This window comes from Vigna unguiculata, chromosome 5 (genome assembly GCF_004118075.2).
Source record: "Vigna unguiculata cultivar IT97K-499-35 chromosome 5, ASM411807v1, whole genome shotgun sequence".
Classification (NCBI taxonomy): domain Eukaryota; kingdom Viridiplantae; phylum Streptophyta; class Magnoliopsida; order Fabales; family Fabaceae; genus Vigna; species Vigna unguiculata.
The window spans coordinates 7,975,845-7,999,740 of NC_040283.1; the positions used below are offsets into that span (position 1 = coordinate 7,975,845).

At 32.0% G+C, this 23,896-nt stretch overlaps 1 protein-coding gene and 1 long non-coding RNA gene across 2 annotated transcripts; one reads left to right on the top strand and one right to left on the bottom strand.

The window, feature by feature from the left end:
• Nucleotides 1-7,035: 7,035 nt before the first annotated feature.
• LOC114184081 lies at nucleotides 7,036-8,603 on the top strand. The gene is made up of 3 exons (XR_003604545.1): nucleotides 7,036-7,428; nucleotides 7,493-7,642; nucleotides 8,220-8,603. It is a non-coding gene; the product is annotated as an uncharacterized LOC114184081 (long non-coding RNA).
• Nucleotides 8,604-11,227: 2,624 nt separating this feature from the next.
• Nucleotides 11,228-12,952, bottom strand: LOC114186096 (protein RICE FLOWERING LOCUS T 1-like). Its single transcript, XM_028074116.1, has 4 exons — nucleotides 12,735-12,952; nucleotides 12,587-12,648; nucleotides 12,388-12,428; nucleotides 11,228-11,818 (listed from the first exon to the last, which is right to left on the bottom strand). The coding sequence occupies exons 1-4, from the start codon at nucleotides 12,927-12,929 to the stop codon at nucleotides 11,598-11,600; spliced, it is 519 nt and encodes a 172-aa protein (XP_027929917.1). The 5' UTR covers nucleotides 12,930-12,952; the 3' UTR covers nucleotides 11,228-11,597.
• Nucleotides 12,953-23,896: the final 10,944 nt, after the last annotated feature.

Sequence of the window (23,896 nt, forward strand, 5' to 3'; positions counted from 1 at the left end):
CCCGGAACTGTCCAACTCGACTTTCGAAAAGGGATGGCGTTGGTCAACCTTTGGCCTAATTCGACTCGGCTCGACCTTCGGTTCAGGTTAGTTTGGGCCAGCTTGGCTCGACCTTCGACCTGACCTAGGTTGGCCCGAGACAACTAGGCTTAACCTTCAGCTCGGGTTGGCCTTGCTCAACTTTCTGCCAACCTTGCTCGACCTCCTGATCGATCCGGTTTGACCTTCAGCTCAGACCGAACTGCATTAACCTTCAATGGGTCGACCTGTCTCGACCTTTAGCCCCTCCAGGCCCGACTCGACCTGGCTTGACCTTTGACACAGATCGACCTAGCTCGACCTTCGGCCTAGTTCAACCTTCAACCTGGGTCGACCTTCGCGTTTTAGGTACTTAATATGATACGATTTCATTGACGTTACTATTGTACCACACGTTTTAGGTACTTAATATGAGTAATAAATAACATCCCTTTCAGTTAAATTAAGGGTTTAATTAGTCGGATGGTACCCACTTTCGATATATCAGTTTGGTACCCACTTTTAAAAATGTGTCAATTGCGTCCCAAATTTGAAAAAGTGACATAATTAGGTCCCTTTTAAAAAATATATTAACGTTGTTAACCGCATGCCACGTGTCAATATATGATTTTCTTAATTATTTTTATTTTTTAGAATTCTTTTTTATAGTTTTTTAAAAAAAATTATTTTTATTTTGAATTTTTTAGTTGTCACATGTTAGGTCCCTAGTGTGACACGTGGCACTGTCAATGCCACGTATTACCATGTGTCCATGTCATTACCAAATGTTATTATCTTGATTTCAATTTAGTCCCCATATATGTCTATTTGTTTCAATTTAATCCCCACATATGCCCTTTTGATTCAATTCAATCTCAATTTTTTTTTTCAAAATAGAGAAATATTGTTTCTCTTAAAACGAAATTTATTATTCATATAAAAGTTATATTGATATTTATATTAAAAAAATGACTTAAAAAATTAAGTATTGATATTTATATTAAAATTTAGTGGTAAAAGCCATGAATAACAAAACATAGGTTAACAATTAAAAAAATGTAATATGTTAAATTAAAAATATGAGCATTATTGCAAATGTTATACCATATATATTTTTTAGAATGACGTTATAACATATTACATTTTTTTAGTTGTTAATCCATGTTTTGTTATTCATTAATTTTACCACCAAATTTTAATATAAATATCAATAATTAATTTTGTAAGTTATTTTTAATAACAAATATCAATATAACATTTGTATAAATAATAAATTTATTCTTAAGGAAGAGAAATATTTCTCTATTTTGAAAAAAAAAATTGGGACTAAATTGAAACAAATAGACATATGTGGGGATTAAATTGAAACAAATATACATATGTGACGACTAAATTGATATCAAGACAATGGTACTTGGTAGTGACATTGACACGTGACAGCACCTTGCCACGTGGTATTGACAGTGCCACATGTCACCAGGGTCCTAACACGTGTAACAAAAAGAGTAAAAATAAAATTCAAAAAGAATAAAAAAATAAAAAAATGAAAAACACCATAGACTGACACGTGACACACCGTTAACTACATTAATAATTTTTTTTCTGAAAGGGACCTAATTGAGACACTTTTTCAAAAGTTGGGACACAATTGACATCTTTTTAAAAATGGTACCAAATTGACACATCTAAACGAAAGTGGGTACTATACAACTAAAAAAACCTAAATTAACAATAAATTGGAAAAGTTGGATAATTTTAGATTAAACAAGATGAAAAAGCTTAAGTTGCCCTTGGTTATCAAGAACAAGTAAATAAACTGGGGTAAATTAGATTGTGTAACTATAACTGAGGTAAGGGTCAATTCTTTGGAAAATGGGAAATGGAAGGAAATCCATTCCTTTTCATCGAGATCTACAAGTTAAAATAGTATCATAAGTTCCATTCAATAGTTCAAATATTAATTTAAACTCTATAAAAATAGTCTTTGATCCTGTGTATTGAGTTTCTGCAACAAAAATAACAACGAATAATACTTTTTAGATATCGTGGTTATCCTGTGTTCATAATTGGAAAAAGGATTGAGTAGTGGTTGTTAGTATTATGGTGCTTAATTTAATCCCACATTGCTTAGTATTGTGAGATGTGGTTCTCTATTTTGCTATATAAGCAACCCTATGTAAAGCTTGAGATATACACGAAAATAAAATACTTCCTAGTGTAGTTGTGAATGTAAGCGTATACATTGTATGCTAAACCACATTAAATTCTTTTGTTGTTTATCTTTCTCTCATTTATTCTTTCTTTTATTGTCTTGTTCCTAACAATTGTTATCAATAGCCACTTTTTCTTAGTATGCTCTGTGGTTGCAGCATTGTTTGATCTTCCACGTTAGAAAGAATTTTGTTTCTTTTTATTCTTAGGAATCTCAGTCTAGAGAAGTAGTGGGAGCTTTCTTTAAAAGCTGCAGAAACAATGACATTGAAAGAAGGAAAGGTGAGGATTGAGAAGTTTGATGGTAGTGACTTCGGGTTCCGGATTTTGGAAGATGCAGATAGAGGACTACCTATATTAGAAGAAGTTGTATCTACCTTTAACATGACATAAGCCAAAAGACATGGAGCAGTCAACATGGTAGTTGTTAGATCGATAAACACTCGGTGTGATTCAATTGACATTAGCAAAAAATGTTGCATTTAACACATGAACGAGAAAACAATCGTAGATTTGATGTAGGCGTTGTCAAATTTGTATGAGAAGCCATTTGTACCCAATAAACTGTATTTGATTCTTAGGCTAGTAAACCTTAAAATAGGTGAAGATAACTCGGTTACTAATCATATTAGTGAATTTAATACAATTATTGCGCAATTGACATTAGTGCAGATAATATTTGATGATGAGGTGAAAACATTAATTTTATTATCATCTCTTCCAGAAAGTTGGAGTGCAACTATTACTGCAGTTAGTAATTTTACAAGTAATTGCAAGTTGAAGCTTGATAACATCCGCGACTTGATCTTAAGCAAAGATGTTCGCAAGAAAAGTTTAGGGGAATCTTCCAGTTCTAATTATAATTCAACATTAAGTACTGAAACTAGAGGAAGAAGTAGCCAAAAATGTCATAATCAATGCCGAGGCAGATCAATGTCTAGAGGAAGATCACAAACAAAAGTCCGGAATGATATCACTTGTTGGAATTGTCAAAAAAAGGGTCACTTTACAAGTTAATGTAAGGCTCCAAGGAAGCACAATAACAAAAGAAGCAAGATGATGATGATCAATTAACAAATGCAACAATTGATGAAATTGAAGATGAACTATTATGTAGTTTAGATAGTTCTATTGACTAATGGATTATGGAATCAGGTCCCGTCATTTCATACTACACCTTCCTTAGAATTATTATCTAACTATGTTTCGGGAAAGTTTGAGAATATCTACCTTGCAAATGAAAAATCTCTTGATATTATAGGAAGAGGTGATATTAATATCAAAACCTCTAATGGAAGCATGTGGACTTTGAATAATGTCAGACATATTTCTGCCTTAAAGAGAAACTTAATATCTATAAGGCAATTGGATGATGAGGGACATCACACCAGTTTTGGAGATGGACATTGGAAGGTAATTAAAGGTAATCTTCTTGTTGCTCGTGGAAAGGAGCAATAATCTCTTTAAATGATTGTAGATGAGGATATGATATCAGTTGTGGAAGTTGACAACAGTTCCTCCTTGTGGCATCGAAGACTTGGGCATATGAGTGAGAAAGGAATGAAGCTCATGATCTCAAAATGTAAAATACCTAACTTGAAGCATGTTGATATTGGACCTTGTGAACATGTATCTTTGGAAAGCAGAAAAAGGTTAGCTTCTCCAAAATAAGTAAGACGTCTAAAGTTGAAAGACTACAACTAGTACATTCAAATGTTTGGGGTCCAGCTCCAGTGAAATCCCTTGGAGGTTCACAGTATTATGTAACCTTCATTGATGACTCCACAAGAAAGGTATGGGTCTATTTTCTTAGAAATAAATCTGATGTTTTTTCTGTGTTTAAAAGGTGAAAAAAGGAGGTTGAGACTCAAACAAGTTCAAAGGTTAAATGTTTGAAGTTTGATAATGGTGGAGAATAAGACAATAGTCAATCAAGGAGTTTTGTTCAGAAAATGGGATCAGAATGATCAAGACAGTTCCAAGAACACCAGAGCAAAATAGTGTGGCAGAAAGAATGAACAAAACCTTAAATTAGAGAGCAAGATGTATGAGAATCCAGTCAGGACTACCCAAGGTATTTTGGGCAGACACAATAAGCACAACAACCTATCTCATAAAGAGAGGACCATCAGTTCCTTTAGACTATTAGTTACCTGAAGAAGTATGGTTTGGAAATGAGGTAAATCTTTCACATCTGAAAGTTTTTTGTTGTGCTTCGTAAATTTTGTTAGACTCTAATAGTAGAGATAAATTGGATCCTATGGCAAAGTGATGTTATTTTATTGGTTATGGATTTGAAATGTATGGCTATAGGTTTTGGGATGACCAAAACAAGAAAATTATTAGATGTAGAAATGTTACTTTTAATGAAAATATGTCCTATAAAGACAAAACCGCAAAATCTGCAAATGAAAATAAACAGTCAAAGCAAGTTTCATTAGAAGAAATTTCAAAAAGTGGTGTGGTCAATAGAAGGCAAAATTTAAAAGTAGAGCCTGAGTCAGAACCTAAACAAATAGCAGAGTCAATAAATCATGAAGTCTTGATTAGAAGATCTAGTAGAACAATTGTAGCACCACAAATGTATTTTCCTTAATTAAATTACTTGTTGTTGATGTCGGTGAGCTAGAGCATTTTGTTAAGTCTATGCAGGGAGATGAATCTATTAATTGGGAGCTAGCAATGGAAGATGAAATGAAGTCTCTTCAGAAAAATAAAACATGGTGTTTAACCAAGCTACTAGAAGGAAAGAAGGTTTTGCAAAATATATGGATCTATAGGTTAAAAGAAGAACCCAATGGCAACAAAAGATATAAGGCTAGATTCGTAATGAAAGGGTTCCAACAGAAACAAGGAATTGACTTCACATATACTTTCTCAGAGTTATCTTGAGTATAGCAACTTTAGAAAATATTCATCTAGAGCAGTGTTAGATATCAAAACTGCATTCCTACATGGGGATCTTGAGGAAGAAATCTTTATGACACAACCAAAAGGTTTTGAAGTACAAGACAAAGAGAATCTTGTATGCAAGCTTCATAAAAATTTGTATGGTTTAAAACAAGCACAAAGACAATAGTACAAGAAGTTTAATGAGTTTATGAGAAACTCAAGATTTCACAGATGTAGAGATCATTGTTGTTACGTGAATAAATATGTTGACAACTATACCATTCTTGCCTTGTATGTTGACGACATGTTGATTGTTGGTGCTAATATGACATAAATTGACAAGTTGAAGAAACAAATTGGCCCAACAAGGTAAATTCTTCTGAGAATCTCTAGGAATAGATCTGAAGGTATTCTAAATTTATCTCAAGAAAAATATATAGAAAAATTGCTTAACAAATTTAATTTTGGAAATGCTAAAACCGAGAATACACTTTTGGGAACTCACTTAAGTTTTCAAAAAGACAATCTTCTTAGACAAAGGAAGAAGAAAGTCACATGTCTAAAGTGCCATATGCATCTGCAGTAGGGAGCTTGATGTATGCTATGGTTTGCACAGATCCTGACATAACACATGCAATGGGAGTTGTGAGTAAGTTTCTATCAAATTCTGGAAAGGAGCATTGGGAAGACATGAAATGGATATTGAGATATTTGAAGGGCACTTCAAAGATGCATTTGTCTTTTAGAAGAAGTAATTTCACTTTAGAGGGGTTTTCTTATGCAAACTTGAGGGGTGATTTGGATGGTAGAAAGAGCACAACATGTTACATTTTTATATTGGGTGGTACAACTATCAGTTGAAATTCTAAACTTGAAGGAAGAGTCTCCCTCTCAACCACTCAAACTGAGTATGTAGCTATCTTAGAAGAAGCGAATAAGATGATATGGTTGAAGAACCTTCTAAAAGGTTTAGGACAAGAGCAAGATGACTCTCTCCATTGTTCAGTGACAGACAAAGTGCTATTTGTCTTGCTAAAAATCTAATTCTTCATTCTAGATGCAAGCACATTGAATTGAAATATCATTTTATCATAAACTTAATAAATGATGGAGACTTGTTTTTGTTAAAGATTCCAAGTGCAGAGAATCCAGCTCATATGTTGACCAAGACTGTTACAACAAATAAGTTGAGGCTTTGCATTGTCTCAACTGGCCTTCAAGAAAATTGATGATGAAGGCACTACACTAGGTGGTGGTAATGTAAATCAAACTCCATGTGGGAGAATTGTTAGTATTATGGTACTTGATTTAGTCCATATTGCTTATAGTATTGTGATATGTGGTTTTCTAGTTTTCTATATAAAAAACCCTATGTAAAGCTTGAGATACACACAAATAAAATACTTCTTAGTATAATCATAGACTTAAATAATAACATTGTACGCTAAACCACATTAAATTCTTGTGTTATTTATTTTTTGTCTCCATTATTCTTTCTTTGTTTTGTTCCTAACGGTGATTAAACACATTATATTTATACATTACAGAAATAATTTATTCAGCAAAAAATATGGTGTTTGACTCGTCCAACTTATCATATCAAGACAAAAAAAAACAAGAGGAGAATGATTGCAAGCATTTCACAAGGTTACATGCACAAAAACTAAAATTTTTAATTCATAACTTCAACAGTACGGTGAATCATATTTAGATTAAATTATTGTATTGGTCCCCTGGTAATTAAATTGGTTTAGAGTATGTATATATACTATATTATTACCATATGTATTACCACTATACTTTGCAGATTTGGCGTAATGAGAAAGAAGGCTTGAAGTTGAAGCTGAGACTTGAACGTTGCCATATTATGAAGAGAAAAACTAAAAGTAAAATCTAAAGTTATATGTATGTTGCCATATGATAGTTATAGTATGCTGCTATAATGCTTTGAATATGCTTCTCTTTCTCTATGTATTTCTGGTTTTGTGTGTGTGGATTCTGGCGTGTTCCTGAAGCTATGCCGTTAAAGCTTGTCTTTGCTTCCTCTTGGCCGTTAGTACCACCGTTTACCAAGACCACATTGCTTTAAAATTTTCATTTTTATATAACTTAAAAAGAATTTTTCTAAAAAATAAAGTAAAATCAAATACCAATTTTACATTTGACCTTTAGTTGAAAAAACGAGTACGGAAAATCTTAAATCTGCATCCGAACGTTGCCAACTCTCTATGCACACTCCGTGACAAGGTTTTAACGCAATTGAAGATTGAAGCAGAAGATTGAAGGAGAAGGAAACGTTAGTTACAGGTATTTTTCAACACTTTTGGGTTTTGTCGTTGACGATGGTTTCATTGTTTTGGTTCTTGTTTAGGGTTTATGCGTTGACGCTCAAAGGGTTGATGAGCGAAAACGGAGATGACAAAAAAGAGTGACCAGCGGAAGATTGGGTTCAGCGGCGGCGATCGTTGGGTAACGTCGGCGGAAGATTGACGTGTGCGCCGTTTGGCTCATAGCTAATTCGGTATTCATTTCCTGATTCATTAATTATTTTTTCCTTTAACATTTTAGATTGAGCTCCTGAACCCCTTAGAACTGAGAAACTGGCAGGTGAAACTAAATGTTCAAATATAATTATCTATGATTAATTATATCTTCCCCCAGAGTCATTAAATAAGATATTCTATTTTGTTTTATGTTTGTTCTCTCATTTTAGGCTGAATTTCAAAATGTAATCGAGTCAATGTCTGCATTTGGAAAAGGCTACATGCCTCTCTACATCCATATCTTGAAATCTGCAAAAGGGTGAAAGCGAGGCATCAGATCTTAATTCCTCCAACGTAACTCAAATCTAGAATGTTGCCCTGTTGTGTTTTATTGATTTCAATTGTGTTATCTAAACTGTTCCCTGATATAATTATTGCATTCTAGAATTTTCTCTCCACTTGCCTGAACTGTGATAACCTTGCAATAGATGCAAGCTGTGAGCCTGTGACAATAGGGAAGAGTTCAATATTTCAACATAAAAATATGTCTTTGGCTTTTGATGTTTTTTCCCACAGGTATGGGAATTTGATGAGGTTCATAAAAAATGATTTCAGGTTGCAGAATTGGCAGTGCCTGAAGACAAGGGTGGTCAGGTTTATGTTGTTGCTGTAGCAAAAGATGGCTAAGAACACTATCAAAACAGTTTCGTAAGGTATGGTTGAGTACTGTCACGAAGGATTTATCAAGGTTGTGCAAGAGAGTAACAGAAGAGAGGTAGTGTATCTGTGTTTTTGAAGCAAACTTAACCTACTCAATCACACATTCCTAAAGGTACGGATAAATATTACGTGAAAAGAGGAGGTTCTACTGGTACGAGGAATTTTGTTGTTCTACTAGGTTTTGACTATGGTTGTCTACCACCATTGTCTTTGGGTTGTCAAAAGAAATGTGAAAGAACCTGCTCTGTTATATATTTAAATGCATATGTTAGCAACTGGTATGATTCTTTTGTTAGTTCTTTCCGTTTCCCTGCTCTAAAAACATATCAGAAAATGTTTAATTTGTATTGGAGAACCAAACTTAGTCAAAATTATAGGTGAACTAATATAAAACTAAAGTATTCACTCTCTTGTTATATCTCTTGTGTACTATTTCTTTTAGCCATCATATAAAACGTTTTAAGAAAATTGTTGTGAATATGTTTATTAAACATCTATAAAATCTCCTTCAACTGTCTAATTGGGTGTTTTCTAAAGGGTTAAATATGTTTTTTCTCTCTTAACTTTCAGTGAATTTTAAAATTAGACCATTTTGAAATTTTAGACCAGTTTAGTCCTTCATATTTCGAAATACGTGAATTTAGTCCTTTTAATCAAATGTTGGTAGGTTTATTTGATGTTTCGTATGCATTTCATGATTGTATTTGAGTTGTTTATACTATTTGACACATTTTTGCTTTAATGGTAAGTCAAATACTATTATGAAACGCGCTTGAAATGTCAAATAAACTTAATAAAATTTGATTAAAAATGACTAAATCCATGCATTTTGAAAGGATGAAGGACTAAATTAGTCCAAAATTTCAAAAATGATTAATTCCAAGATTCACTAAAAATTAAGAGATCAAAAATATATTTAATTCTTTTCTAAAAACTAATATTTAAACTCTATATTGACCAAAAGAATAAGGGACAGCTTGTAATGCTTCAAAGCTTATAAAGTTTCAAATGACATTTCTAAAGGGGCATGTTTGGTTGTGAAAAAAAAAAAAAAGAGACTAATTTCAAGATCTTTATCAGATGGCAAAGTAACCTCTAAACTTATGGTGTTCATATATCCCCATGTTTGAGCTCTACTAATTATGAGCACATTGGACATTTTAAGGAAATTTAATAAATTTTAATGTTTTAAAATTATAAACTAATATTTTAAATATATTCAGCACTTCGAATGTTATTTATTAAAAATTTTAATTATTTATAAATTAGTTCACAATTCTCTCTTTTTAAGTTAATGCAACTTATATTTCATTCACTTCTTCAAAAAAAATAAAATTACAAAATTTTCTTTTATCTCTAGAATATCTTTTTAAACATCATTTTAGCATATTTTCTTTTTATTATACTTTGAAACTACTTTTACACGTATTCTATACTTTTAACAATAACGACTATATCTATTTTTCAGTTTAAATTTCTATGAACTTCAGACCTCATTTGTTCTTCAATCTTCGCTGAGTTGAACTATCTATTAAATATTTCAAACCACTATCTCAATTTTTAATAATATACCGATAGAATAATTAACAAAAAAATAATAAAAAAATAATACCTTTTCAAAATAATTACAAATCTCTATTTTAAATATCAATACATCTCCTATCTAGGAAATGTTCACAAGATAACTTTTAACTCTTGATTAAATCATATTGTATATTTTCATAATATAAATTTATTTTCGAAGTCTTATAACATACCTTACTCTTATTGTACTGGGAAAACATTTTGATCCTGAAAGTACAAGGCAATGAATGTAACATTAGCCCTTGAAAAAACTAGATAAACTTTTAGTTATTTTCTTCAACTGTCTGAGATTAAATAATACCATTTATATGTTGTGTTTGGAAACTTGTTTAATTTTTTCATAGTTTGAATCCTTCATGGTTAAATTCGGTTTTACTTTGATTGTATATCAATGGAAATTAAATTCATATGTGTTCGTATTTTATTACATTGATAGAAGTCGATTGAAGAGAATATTGGTTTTTAATGTTTAAATTAGTTTTGCACATAATATTACAAAATTTAAGTTCTTAATCTATTCATTCGAAGAGAATTTACCTATGATGCGTATATACGATACGTGTATCGGAGACGACACATATCCGATATGTTGATATGTTTAATTTTAAAATAATAGGATACGATACGTGATATATGAATAATGAAAAATATACAATAATTCTTACAAACATAATAAATATATGATTGTTAATGTGTGAATCCAAATTTTCTAATTAGAAACAAATTATTTTAATAGTCAAAACCTTGTAGTTAATGTTAGTGACCAATTTAAAAATCAATTCATCATTGAAACTATTTTAATTATCAATTCAGAAACCGATTATAATTTTTTTGAACTATTTTAGTTGTCAATTTGGTCACTATATAGTGACTAATTATTTTTTATCGTTAAAATTGGTCACTATTTAAAGATTTTATTATAGTGTACTACTACTTTATAAATTAAATACTTCATTGATAAGTATCGTTAAAGTATCCTAAAATATCGGACACGATACGTGTCGGATACAGATACATGACCCAAGTTGAAGTATCGGTGCATCATAGGAATTTACCTATAACTATACCCAACTTAAAATTGCGTACACAGTTGTTAAATATATATTTTTTTTAAAATTAAAAAAAAAAAAAAAAAAACAAAGCAAACGTCCAAATGAGAAGATAGTTGTAAGAAACATCTTACCTGAAAATTGTATGTAGTTCGTAACAAAATAAAGATTTAGAATTTTTTTTTTTTCATACATAAGGATAACTAAAAACGAAAATATATATCATAAAATTGAAAAGTAAAATGGTAGTATAATAACATGTGTAATTTATTGAAGCAAGCCTTATTCAAAATAAATGACTGTTCATATACATTATAATATTACTGGATGAAGTCTGAGTAGGTACGAGCCATGCATCATCTTCTTCTTTTTTCCGTTTCAGCCATTGAAGTATCTGAATGACATGCTCTAGTATCGAAGATAACCTTCTGTAATTCTTTAAAAAGAAGAGAGATTTTATTTATTTAATTCTAACTTATAATAATAATAACTTGTTATTTTTCTCTCATCAACTGATACTGATAGTGGTGTGCTAACTATTGCTCTAAAACACCTATTATTTTTCTTTATTTAACATCATATATCATATTAATTACTTAACATATATATCTCTTTCTCTGATCCAAAATCCTTGTTGAAGTTAATATCTCCTTCCACCACAACCTCGCTCTCTTTGGCAGTTGACATAAGCTGCTGCAACAGGTGTGAGGTTATTGTTTTCAGCAAAGTTTCTGGAATTGAAATTATGACGCAGTTGTGGGCTGATCACAGTGTCTCTGCCCAATTGCTGGAACAACACAAACACAAGTCGATGAATCCCTGCAGAAGGTTGTGGACTCTCATAAACCACAACCTCCCTACCTGCATAATATTGCATAAGGGTAACTGTTACATGTGATTACAAGAACCTGCCATATCAGTTTTGTTTAATATTCATTTTCTTGGTAAACTTTTTAAAACGAGTCCAGATTCTCTACTGTATTTTGTGTGTTGTTTTCTGCTGAACATTAAAAATACACTGTGTTGGTATTTTAAATATCGTTTTGATATATTTTAAAACGTCAAAATTAATGATAATCGGTGTATTATGAAAACACAGTAGAGGAACAACATAAACATATCCGACAGAGAATCCAAATTCTTTTAAAACTTTGGGTTTTTTCGCTTTGCCTCAAATTAATCTAATTAATTAGAAATTAAACTTATTAAAATAAGATCAAAGAAAAAAAATTAACAGATTATATTTTTAAAAAGTTTTGAAGATATCTCTAGCAACAGGCTTTCATCCAGACGGAATTAAATTATTATAAACTAAAGTTCATGAATGGAACTGGGTTTAAAATGAATAACTTTAACTAACAACCCTAGCTAGCTTCATCATCAATTGATGAATGAAATTCAAATTGATAACTAGATCCCATTTTACTTACCAAAGCTTGCATTTGTGGTTGCTGGAATATCTGTCACCATCCTGCCATTGTTAAACAGAAAAAAAAAAATTTACAATAAGTCACAATCTTTTCTTTATAACATCAGTTGAGCATACTCTACTGATACATAAACTTTATTATTATTTTTTTTTCTTTCACTTGTTGGGTAGAAATTGGATAAAAAAGCAAAAGAACTAACCAGTGCAGGTATTCCCTCAAGACTGGGTTACTAGGGCTAGGTGCATCTGCATCTACGAGAACCTGAGAAAAGATGGAGGTAGGTGTTAATAAGATAATTAATTAAGAGTTTGTAGGGTTTAATTAGGTAGTTAATTAGCAGAACTGACCAGAGTGTAGAAGATCCTTAGGTCTTGACCACCTACAGTAACTCTAGGGCGGTTAACAAGATGAGAGGGCCTGAGTTCATAGCCATTGCTAATCGCTCTGTTGTTGATGGAAACTGTGAGAGAAACTGAGCTTGTAAAAGGGTTCAGAACATCCCCTATCACACCCCCAATAGCAAGAGGATCCTCTCGAGCCATGATTTACAAATATATGCTTCTTTTTGCTGTTCTGCTTAATATATAATGCATACATGATCATATCGCTATATATATTTTCCTCCTTAGCATCTGCTTTTGTTTCTGTCCCATCAATAGAATCTTCATCTTTTCATCACTTGTCCCCGCTCTGGATTCTCTCGTACGATGATGTTTCCTCTCATAAACTCAACAGGTGCTCTTCCAACTTTTATTTGTCTACTAACTAGCATTATAACGCTAATTTGATGACTTTCTTAATTTTAGTAATGTCTTGTTAATATAATTTTGTCATGCTCGTTTTTTAGTCGAAGAATTTGAAATTCATATTTTTCATCAGTCGAGTTCATTAGGGCAATGAAGCGTTTTGACATTAATTCTTTTCGATTTCGTATTTTATTTTCATATACGAAATATATCCAAACAAAGTAAAAAAGAGGGTAAAAAAAGGAGGGGAGGGTTGGCTTCGGTTTGGAACCAAAGCCTATACTTACCGAATAGGTTTCGATTGTCTTCAAAACCAAAACCTAATACAATTAAGAAAAGATTTAAAATTAAAGGAATAGGGTTCGTGGTTTTAACCAAGCCTTATTCTCTTTTAATTTAAAAAATAATACAAATTTAATTAAATCTAAAGAGGATAATATATTTTGATTTTGGTAGAAACAAAAGCTTATTCCACAATATGCTTCGGTTCCTTAGACAACCAAAACCTATGATTTGCAGTTGTTTAAAATAATTTAAAATTATTTAAAATGTGAATTGCATAGAAAACCACTAGAAACAACTAGACATAAACCAGATACAACAATATGTAGATAAAACTTTTGAATTAAAGCAATTTAAATAATGTATAAAATATATGCTACACATAATTATTACACATCATTGTACATTGTTACTATATATTTAGAACAGGCTTTCTTTACATATTGCATTGAACTCTCGTTCATTGATGAGGAATGTCGAATTTTGCACAAAGGATAATAATTTCAATTTGTACATAAAAAGACAAAATTGCAAAGTATTTCAATCAATTAAAAATTATTATAGTTTGTCAATCACTTATAATACGAGAACGAATAATGGTTGTTATCTATTGCATAACATAATAACCAAACTCATATGAGTCAGTTTGTTTATGACACTACAAGATATCAACACAATTATAAATAATTGAGGAAGAAAAGGAATCAAGCAATTATAATTGAACCAAAATAGCAAACCTGGAGGGACAAACATGGTAGCTTTTTAGTTATAGCAGTTGATTTGCCTAATATCATGTCCAACAAATGCATTATGAAAAGGGGAATTATTTAGGATTCACTTATATAAGAAAGAAAATTCCTCAGATTGAGGTTCTTGGGGGGAGACTTGTGGAACGAGCAAAAGCATTCATCAATGTTATCCTTGAGGGAAACTACAACCAATGACTCCTGATTTGAAAATATAATCATTGGTACACCCTAAAAGGGTGGATTATAAGTGCAATACAACAAACTACACTTACTCATGTATATATAAGGGATTAAATATATTTGTTTCCCTTGCTGAAAACAAGTAGTGATGTATGTTTGGGTGCCAACCATCTTATTGTATGTATGAATGAGTTGGGGTTCCATAAACCCATACACATAACTCAACCCCGCATTCTTACTGACTCCAAACATATACCAAACACAAAACATTTATTTACTATAAGTAACTAGATATAATAATTAAATATAAAGAATGGTTAAGGAGACTTACATCATCCAAAAACTAACTAATTGTAAAATTCAATTTTTTGTCCCTCATCGCAAGTTCTAACACATCGGTCTTGTGCAAGTACAATGGGATCTCACAGTTCTCCCAAATACATCAGAATCCCAAGGAACCATCATTGACTCCTCGCATATGATGTTAGTAACTATACGTAATGACCAATAAGATCATCCACGGGTAGAGAATGCTTCTTTGTGGATTTAGGACTTTCCTTTCGATGCAACTATGGTTACATGGAAAACAATTTAAGTCAATCTGAACTTAAAAAAAAGGAAACCTAAAAATATAGTAGAAAGTTCGTACCAGGGGGTCAGAAATAGAAACAACCAAATATTTAGGCAAGGTGAGGAAAGATTAAAGTGCTTATGTCGTAGTATATACCTCATATGTTGGTATAGGAACTAAAGCATGTGTTATGATAACTTCCTCCTCGTGACCTTAACAATATTGGATGATAGCTGCATAACATGCAAAAATGTGGCTCCTTCAAATACCTTTCCATGGGCCACCAGTGTCCTCCTTTGACCATCCTTAACATAGAGCTAACATTTGCTTGTGGTATCAATGTCATCCCATGATAGGGTGGAACTGAACAAGTCCTTTTTCTACTTCTACCTGTCAGAGCCATTGTTAATGTTATTTTATTAAAGAACTATTATTCAATTCATAACTTAGCATAAAATGATTGTTAATATTACCTCGGAGGCACAAAAGCTTCTAGTGTAGGAAATACTTACGGACGAAGCCCATAATTGTCAAACTACTGTTGGAATTATCTCATAAGCCTCTTAGTGTCTTACTTAGTAACTTCCTATGTGATTTGCTCTTTGACCCTTTGAGTGGTTAGCTTCATCATCCTTTCCATACTCCCACTTGGTGTGCTAGAATAGTGGTGGTAAGAGCCTCCAAAATATTGGTTAATGTTGACTCTTGATCCTGCAGCACACACACGTTCAGGGTGCTCAACTCATCCAATTGTAGCTGCAAGTATGTCATGACGACCATCATCTGTGAAAGTACCTTGGGAGCTTTGCCCAACCAAGTTGTTGAGATTTCTAATTTATATAAAATCATAATATTATTTAAAGAAAAGTTATATCTTACAATTCTTTCCAATATTTCTCGTGCGATGTCAAATGTGTAGGAACTCATTGATCCTATATGAGCTAGCTTCCAATTTTCATGACGAGATGGTGGTGAAAGGCAGAATAACATTATTCTCATAGGATGGAGGCCTTGATTTCTCCTTTGCTTCATGATCTTTTCTTCAAGTTTTCTATACCCATCACGAGAGAATATATGTGGGTTTTGATTTTGAGCGTTAATCCCTTGGGCTTTTGTCAAACACCCAGTAACGTATAAAATCTATTTTTTGAATTAATTCAACTTACACATAATTATTAATTAGGAAAGAAATGATTTAAAGTAAACTAACCTATCATCCTTGAGATAAACAAATCTCATCAAACTAACGCTATATTTTCTTCGTCAATTACCTTGTATTTGGCATAAGGATTTTCATCATTTTTAAGTCCAAACACAGTATTTAGACATCAATTTTGTCTTAAACTGACCAAGTTTGAGGCCGGTCGAAGAAAGACAATTATTGTTTTAGCATTGCTACATTTGAAATATCAAACATTATCTATAATAAAAAAAGGTGCACATTACTTTTATTTAGGAAAAATCAATATAATCAAACTATAACAATAATAACATTAATTAAGTTACCAATAAATATTGTCAAATCATGTTTCAATCAACCTTAAATACATGATCCTAGGATGGAGTAATGTCACGTGCCAATACTCCTAAGTAGCTATTGAACACATCCGCATATGGATTTGAAGCCACATCAGTGTTAAAGCCAATATCCATAGGTATCTTCTCACCACTAGCTCGTCTAATTAAGAGTTGTCTTAATTTGGTGGCTCCTTTGGTAAGTCTCCTAGAAGATCCTTCATCCCCTGGTGAATTTTGATTATCAGTCATATATCTGTGAAAAGAAAAAAGCGAAAAAAATTAATAACAAACATAGAAAATAACATATTATTTAACAAAATGCTTAAATTTATATAGCAATATGAAATTCATGCACAATTTATGCATTGGTCAAATGTATATTCCCTCGATTTGATCTTCTTGAATTTCATGTGCATTGTCAATTAAAGGGTCTTCATCAAAATTCATCATTGTTTTAAATTGATGGATGTCAGTAATATGAAGATTACCCAAATTCTCTTCATTAACATCAATTTTTTTTTTTGTCATGAAAGACAACAGACCAATGTTCAAACGCAAGATATTTTACATATAAAATCTGAAATGCTTGTTGTGCCATAATAAAGGGTTTGTCTCAATATCCCACCTTCCGGAAATCAACTAGAATCATACCTGATTAATCCATTCTAATGTCACTCTTATTGTTAACTCACTTACATTTGAACACTAGAAATATAGTATAATCAACCTCCCAAATCTCTTTTATTATGCCATACTACGTCATTGATCCAAATATGAGATTTTGATGTTTGGATGTGGAAAATTGTAGTGACTTACTATCAAGACTGACTACACTATTTTGTATTGTATTTTTATCATCCAAAGACTTTGTATAGAATGTGCAATTGTTAATTTCATAACTTGTACAACATAGTACATCAAGCCTCAATCCATTTGCTAGCCACATCAAAGTCTCAAAAGATTTTGAATCGTAAAACACCTTAGCTTTAAACCAAGGCATGAATGTTCTGTTATGCTCCATCAACAATCATTTCTCTTATTGTCTTAAGTTAGTATCCTTCACAATGACTTCGTGTTCAGATAATTAAGGGATCACTTCATTTATATTGTTCAGTATGTATACATGTGCTTGCAACACTTCTTTGCGAGATTTGGTTACCACTTTATATCTCAGGTGCATTTACTTATAGAACAATAGTTCAACCATGATTTGGGTCAAACTCCTATGAAATTTTCTTTGCTCATGTACTCTGAACAAAACTCAATACTTTCTTCAACAATATACCTTTTAATCATTGAAGCTTCTGAATGATATTGATTTTTCAAGTAGTCTTTCAAAATTTTCATATAATGTTCAATAGGATACATCCAGCTTAGGTATACTAGTCCACCAAACTTGATTTCTCTTACCAAATGATCAAGTAAATGACCGTGATATTAAAAAAGGATGGAGGAAAAAACATCTCCAACTTACACAAGATGATAACAATCTTGCCTTGAAATTCATCGAACTTAACATGATCAATGACTTTACTACAAATCGAAGAGAAAAACGAACACATATGAGTTATAGTTTGTCTAACATTTTTGGGTAAAATTCCATGAATAGACACTAACAACAATTGTTGCATTAACATGTGCCAGTCGTAAGACTTCAAGCCAACAAGCTTAAGTCTTGCATCAACACTAAGCTCTTAATATTTGAAGAGTATCCTTGTGGTACATTAACACTCTTTAGACATTAGCAAAAACATATATTCTCTTGTCTGGACATAGTGTAACATGCGGGGGGCAAAAATGTATGCTTACCACCCTCCCTTGGCACTTTCTTTTGTTTTTTCCTTAATGTTAAGAAGTGTACCAATTAAGCTATCACACATTCTTCTCTACATGCATTACATCTATGCAATGTCTAAAATCTAACTTCAACCAATATGGTAGATTAGAGAAGATTGATTTTTCTTCCAAGGGCTTGTTATAGATGACTTATTTGACGTTTTCCCAAAGACATGATGTAACTTATTAACCTTTTCATAAATTTAAAGGTCAGTCAATGAAATAGGTGCATCGTCACTCTCTTGATATCCATTAAATGTTTTTTAACCTTCAATAAGGTTGATTAGATTATAAAAATCTACAATGGTGCAAATATATTGTCTTCCTTCCGTGTTTTAATTGATGAGTTGCAATATTTTCTTCACATATAGGACATGCTTTATGACTCTTAACATTGAACCCTGACAAATTATTGTAAACTGGGAAGTCATTGATGGTGCAAAATAATAGCATGCATCATGAAAGTTTCAGAAGTAAAAATATCAAATATTTCAACTCCTCAACCCACAACTACTTCAAGACTTCAACTAGTGGAATATAAACATCTATATCATTTCCAAACTATCTTGAACCAGATATCATCATAAACAAGATCATGTACTTTCTCTTCATGAATAGTTCAGGAGATAAGTTATAAATGAAAAATATAATGGGTCAAAAATTGTGGTTGGTACTTAAATTACCAAATGGATTCAGTCCATTGGTAGCTAAATCAAACCGAAGATTTATAAATCAAGTCAAAAACTATGGTTGGTACTAAATTATCAAATAGTACAGACAACTCAAATGCTAACATGAAACATGTTTGACACCGATGCCGAAGCTTATACTCATCAGGTCAAAGTATAGACTTCAATTCTAACCGAAGCCTATAGTTGTATAAATATTTTCAAAAATGTCATTGCGTTTTTATAGATTTCATTTTCTGTTTTAACCGAAACTTATTAGACGAAGTTAAATAATCTTTTTGCACGAGTGGTTCAAATAAAATTTGGATTATTTTAACTTTGAAACAAATATGTCTTCAAGTTAATGTGTTGAAAAAATAAAAACATCTCTTTTTTAGAGAATGAAAACATTCCAATTTTGTGGGAGATTACATTAACAACACTCCATCTCAAGATATTCCAGTTCTAAATTGTAAAAAAGAATATCATTTTGGACCTGACTCATATATTAAGGTATAGAAAATTCTAGCCATATATTTTTTATTTTAATTAAAAATTATTGTGGTCTTCATTGGATTGTTCGAAAAGTATTGCTTTATTCAGAAAACAAAAACTGCTTCTGTGTGGTCATTTTACAACGAGCAATCAAATGTTGATATTTCCATTTGATAATCTTTTATACTCACCTATCACATTTATGCTAAATAGAACAAAGTCTTATTCAGCTCGAATGTGTTAGGGATATGACTTTTCACAACTTGGGTACGAAGTATCAATCAAGAAATGATGCAAGCAAAAAAATAGAAGATATACAATAAAGAGTAGAGAGAAGGAGAAGAAAGATGTGGCTAATAGTTCCTGAAAGAAATAATTAAAACCAAACAGAGAAAAATGTTCCTCTTAAAACATTGACTCCAATATTCCACAGAAAAGAAAGAATTTATGAACTTTTTCATTTTTCTTCCTCCTATAGAATACCTTTTCAAATGTGAATTGAGCTGCAAATCGCCATTGGATGGAATCTCATTCTCCTCTTTATGCTTAAGCAAACATTCTAATCCTTAAATGTAAGCTGTATTTGGTGGTATATACATTAATATCCTTCAAAATGTGGCCCATACGATTGATATTGAATATCTGAAGTTAATGAACCATTATGTAAAGTGGAAGAAAAGGTGGGAATTTCCTGAAAATGAATATTTATAATATGCCCACTCATATATAATGCCCTAGCTTTATTATATACTAGAAGATATGTGCGATTTTATGTGAAGGGAAACTCATGTAGCTTAAACGCTCAAGACGATCAGTTTGTTGCTATTCTCTTATTACATGTCGCAATTTTGATCGTGATGGGTATATATATTTATATCATGGTCCAAATGATACAGCATTCCTTGCATTTCGTGCCATGATTCATCATTATTCACCTTGTTGTAATTTATGAATTGGACTCTTTCTTTTTGTAGTTTTTGTCACGATAGTTCATTTATCTTTGAGCAAAGTTATGCTATTAGGCAAAGGTTCTCCTCCTTAATAGCACCTAGAGAAGAAAATAAGGAGGTAAACTGCATAAGTTAAAATCAAGTTGTGAATCTTAGATTTAGTAGAAATTAAATGAGAAGGGCTATATAAAAGATAGGATAATGAGGGAAATAGAGGTAAGATAATAGGAGAAATGGAAGAAGGTGGCTGATTTGGTTGAAAAGATGTATGAAGAAAAGAGAAGAAAGTAGGGGGTGGTTCCCACCACAAACTTTCCACTAAGAAATGAAAAGAAATGCATGGAAGTTGGCCATGTAGGGCAGCATAATTCATCATGTTGCCTGTGCTGCTAATTAAAATGTAGGAGATTGAAGTGTTTTTCATTTCTCTTATGTTCTTTTTTTTCCAGACCCACCCTTTATATCTTTCATTTGTATCAAACACAGCACAAAAGTAGTACTGGTGGAGAAAGTTATCCACACAAGACCACAATCATAAGCGTTTACTTTGTTGCTGGAGCTTTGTTTGAGTAGATGCATACTTCAGTCAAGTTTGTTATATCAACTGAAACCTGATTTTTCCATGTGTTTTCCATTTAACAGGATATAAGGAACGGGTCAGGAAATATCCGTTCATTATCAAACACCACACTCTTCCCTCAGAGTATTAGGACTTCCACTCCTAGGAGCCAGTCTCATCGAGTATCTAGTGCTCCAGCATCTGTAGACATGAACAATGGACCCAATTTTGATATGGAAAATGGTATGAGTAATAGGAGTATGATGAAAGCTAGAGAGGTAGATGAAAGACAATATTCTGCAAAAGTGAGTGAAGTAGACATCTATGAGAGTTCTCGTTATGATGCACTCTTGTTCAAAGAAGATTTGAAGAACACAAACTGGCTGCATGGTGCTGATGATAAGTGTGATCAAATCTCCATATTTGATAACGAATTTGAGCACCTGCCAGAACCTTTTGGCCTCTTATAGCATCATGTCTAAAGAGGTTGTTCTTCCTAGTGCATTTGTAACATGCTGTTTTATGTTCTAATTTATTATCTCAATTTTTTTAAAGAATGGGATGTTTCAAATTATATAGCTCAAAGGTGGAGAACAAGTGAAGATGCATTCATATGTTTTCTGCAATCTGCAGAGGAATCAGTGGATTTAACTTTGATATCAAACTTATACAAACAATGCAGGAAAAAGAATTGCATGAAAGATGTTCAATTTTCTTTGGGAAAATTAGAGTTTTCAGAAATGAGGAATGCTGTCTGCATACCATGCATGTGTTAGTGAAAAGACAAATCTAGTACTGTGAGTACATAGAGATGGAATGTGATGTTTTCATGCAAACACTATAGAGATGAACAAAGTAGTTGAGTTGCACTTCTACATTTTAGTGCCTTTTTATTAACAAAAAAGTACATTAATAAATTTTTTGGAACTACAATAAGTATCTAAATAGTTTTTACAATATAGTAAAATAAATATTATCAAAATAGTCATTATTACTAGCAACATGGATGAAAACCGCTATTCTACCACTTTTTTTCACACTCCTTCCCTTCCTCTCACTAGACACTATTTTGTGAATAAAAAATTAGAGAGTAAAAGAGGAAAAAGGAGGATGAGAATCTCATGGACCATGAGTTTCTTAGCAGGCTGAAAGAGGCCCAAAGGTGGATATCAGAGAACAATTTGTCCATTTTGATAATTTCTTTCTACACCACAATAATCTTGTCTGCATCCCTTTTAAATTCCAGATTTATCAGATTTACCTTTATGTAATGAAAGAGAACACCTTCCAGAAATTTCAGATAAGGTAACTTGAGAATGAAACATTCTCCATAACAGAAAAGGATAATGATAATTCTTCATTCCAAACCTTGTGTCAAATGAAAGAGATTCTTAATTTATCAACCTATGCACCTTTCTCATCCAATATAAATCACATTTATCAGATTTTCTTAATGTACCAGTTTGATTCTACTGATGAAGTTAGACTGAAAAAATTGTTCTGCCACAAACTTTTTTCGAGTTCATTGAATCAGATATAAATTTCACCCACGATTTTTTTTCCATTATAAACAAACTCCTCCGCATTACCCTTCCACTTGTACTTCATCCTCAAAGAACAACATATGAGGACACTCATACAGATGAAGTTTTAATGTTACTTCAAATACTAAATTTCAGTGTAGTAAATTATTATTCCTTTATCTGTATATTCAATAAAATTTTATCTCAATATTGAACAGCAATTTCGATGCTTCTTTTGAGTTCACTTTTAGATGAATTCAAACTTACAATAACGTAAGGGTAAATAAACCTTTTTTTCTAACGGACACAAAGGGAGATTGGACCCACAAAAATTTGAAACACAAGGTTTGCAGGCTCACTCACCATACTTTAGTTGTGGTCCTTTGGTCCTCCACATTCCACACATCATTTTCACTTCAAGAATGCAATGCCACACACCATTTCAACACCAATGATTCTGTTTCTGCATGAGTGCCCCTTGTCACAAACACAATGCCATATTACCATTTCCATTCCCATGCACAACCCCTTCCAACCCTTCAGTTAATGCAAAGTTGGAATCCAAAGAGAAAGATTTCTATTCAGAGTCAAAACAGAAAGAATAAATTAAGTCTTTAGATATCAGCAAATTGTTACTCTGAATGATAAAAGATTCAGTTTTCTTACACAAGTTCTCCAGTTTGAGTATTGTGAATGAAAAACTATAATTGAAAGAGAAAATCCTACAAAAGGGTACTCAGTGAATTTCTTCCACAGAAATCAATCATGTGTTGTATGTTTAACCCTTTTTAACGATTTTGTAAAATCCACCGAAACTTTCTTAATCCTCTCAAAAACACTATATTCACATCCCCAATATAATTTACATGCATGTATGTAGCAATGTAGCATCACTATTCAAATTAAACCACTTTAACAGTTTTACCTTGTTTGAATAGAAAAAACGGTGTGAATAGTATTCCTAAATTGTTGTGTACCGTTTGGTGTGTATCTAAAGCTCTTTTCTTAACTGTTTGCTCCATATATTTCACGATCAAGATGAAGTGAATCATTGACGCTACTATTGTACCACGCGTTTTTTAGGTACTTAATATGAGTAATAGATAATATCCCTTTCAGTTAAATTAAACAATGAATTGGAAAAGTTAAATAATTTTAGATTAAACAAGATGAAAAAGCTTAAACTTATCATGCTTAGTTGCCCTTGGTGATCAAGAACAAGTAAATAAACTGAGGTAAATTAAATTGTGTAACTGTAACTGAGGTAAGGGTCAATTCTTTGGAAAATGGGAAATGAAAGGAAATCCATTCCTTTTCATCGAGATCTACAAGTTAAAATAGTATCATAAGTTCCATTCAATAGTTCAAATATTAATTTATTCTCTGTAAAAAGAGTCTTTGATCCTATTCATAATACCTTCCAAATAAATAG

Bases quoted from the DNA above. Each gene is read 5' to 3' on its own strand.
- LOC114186096 (XM_028074116.1), bottom strand. From the start codon at position 12,929: ATGGCTCGAGAGGATCCTCTTGCTATTGGGGGTGTGATAGGGGATGTT. The intron at 12,429-12,586 runs GTTAGTTCTTTT...TAACAATGGCAG, and splicing joins TTGAGGGAATACCTGCACTG to GATGGTGACAGATATTCCAG. The intron at 11,819-12,387 runs GTAAGTAAAATG...AATATTATGCAG, and splicing joins AACCACAAATGCAAGCTTTG to GTAGGGAGGTTGTGGTTTAT.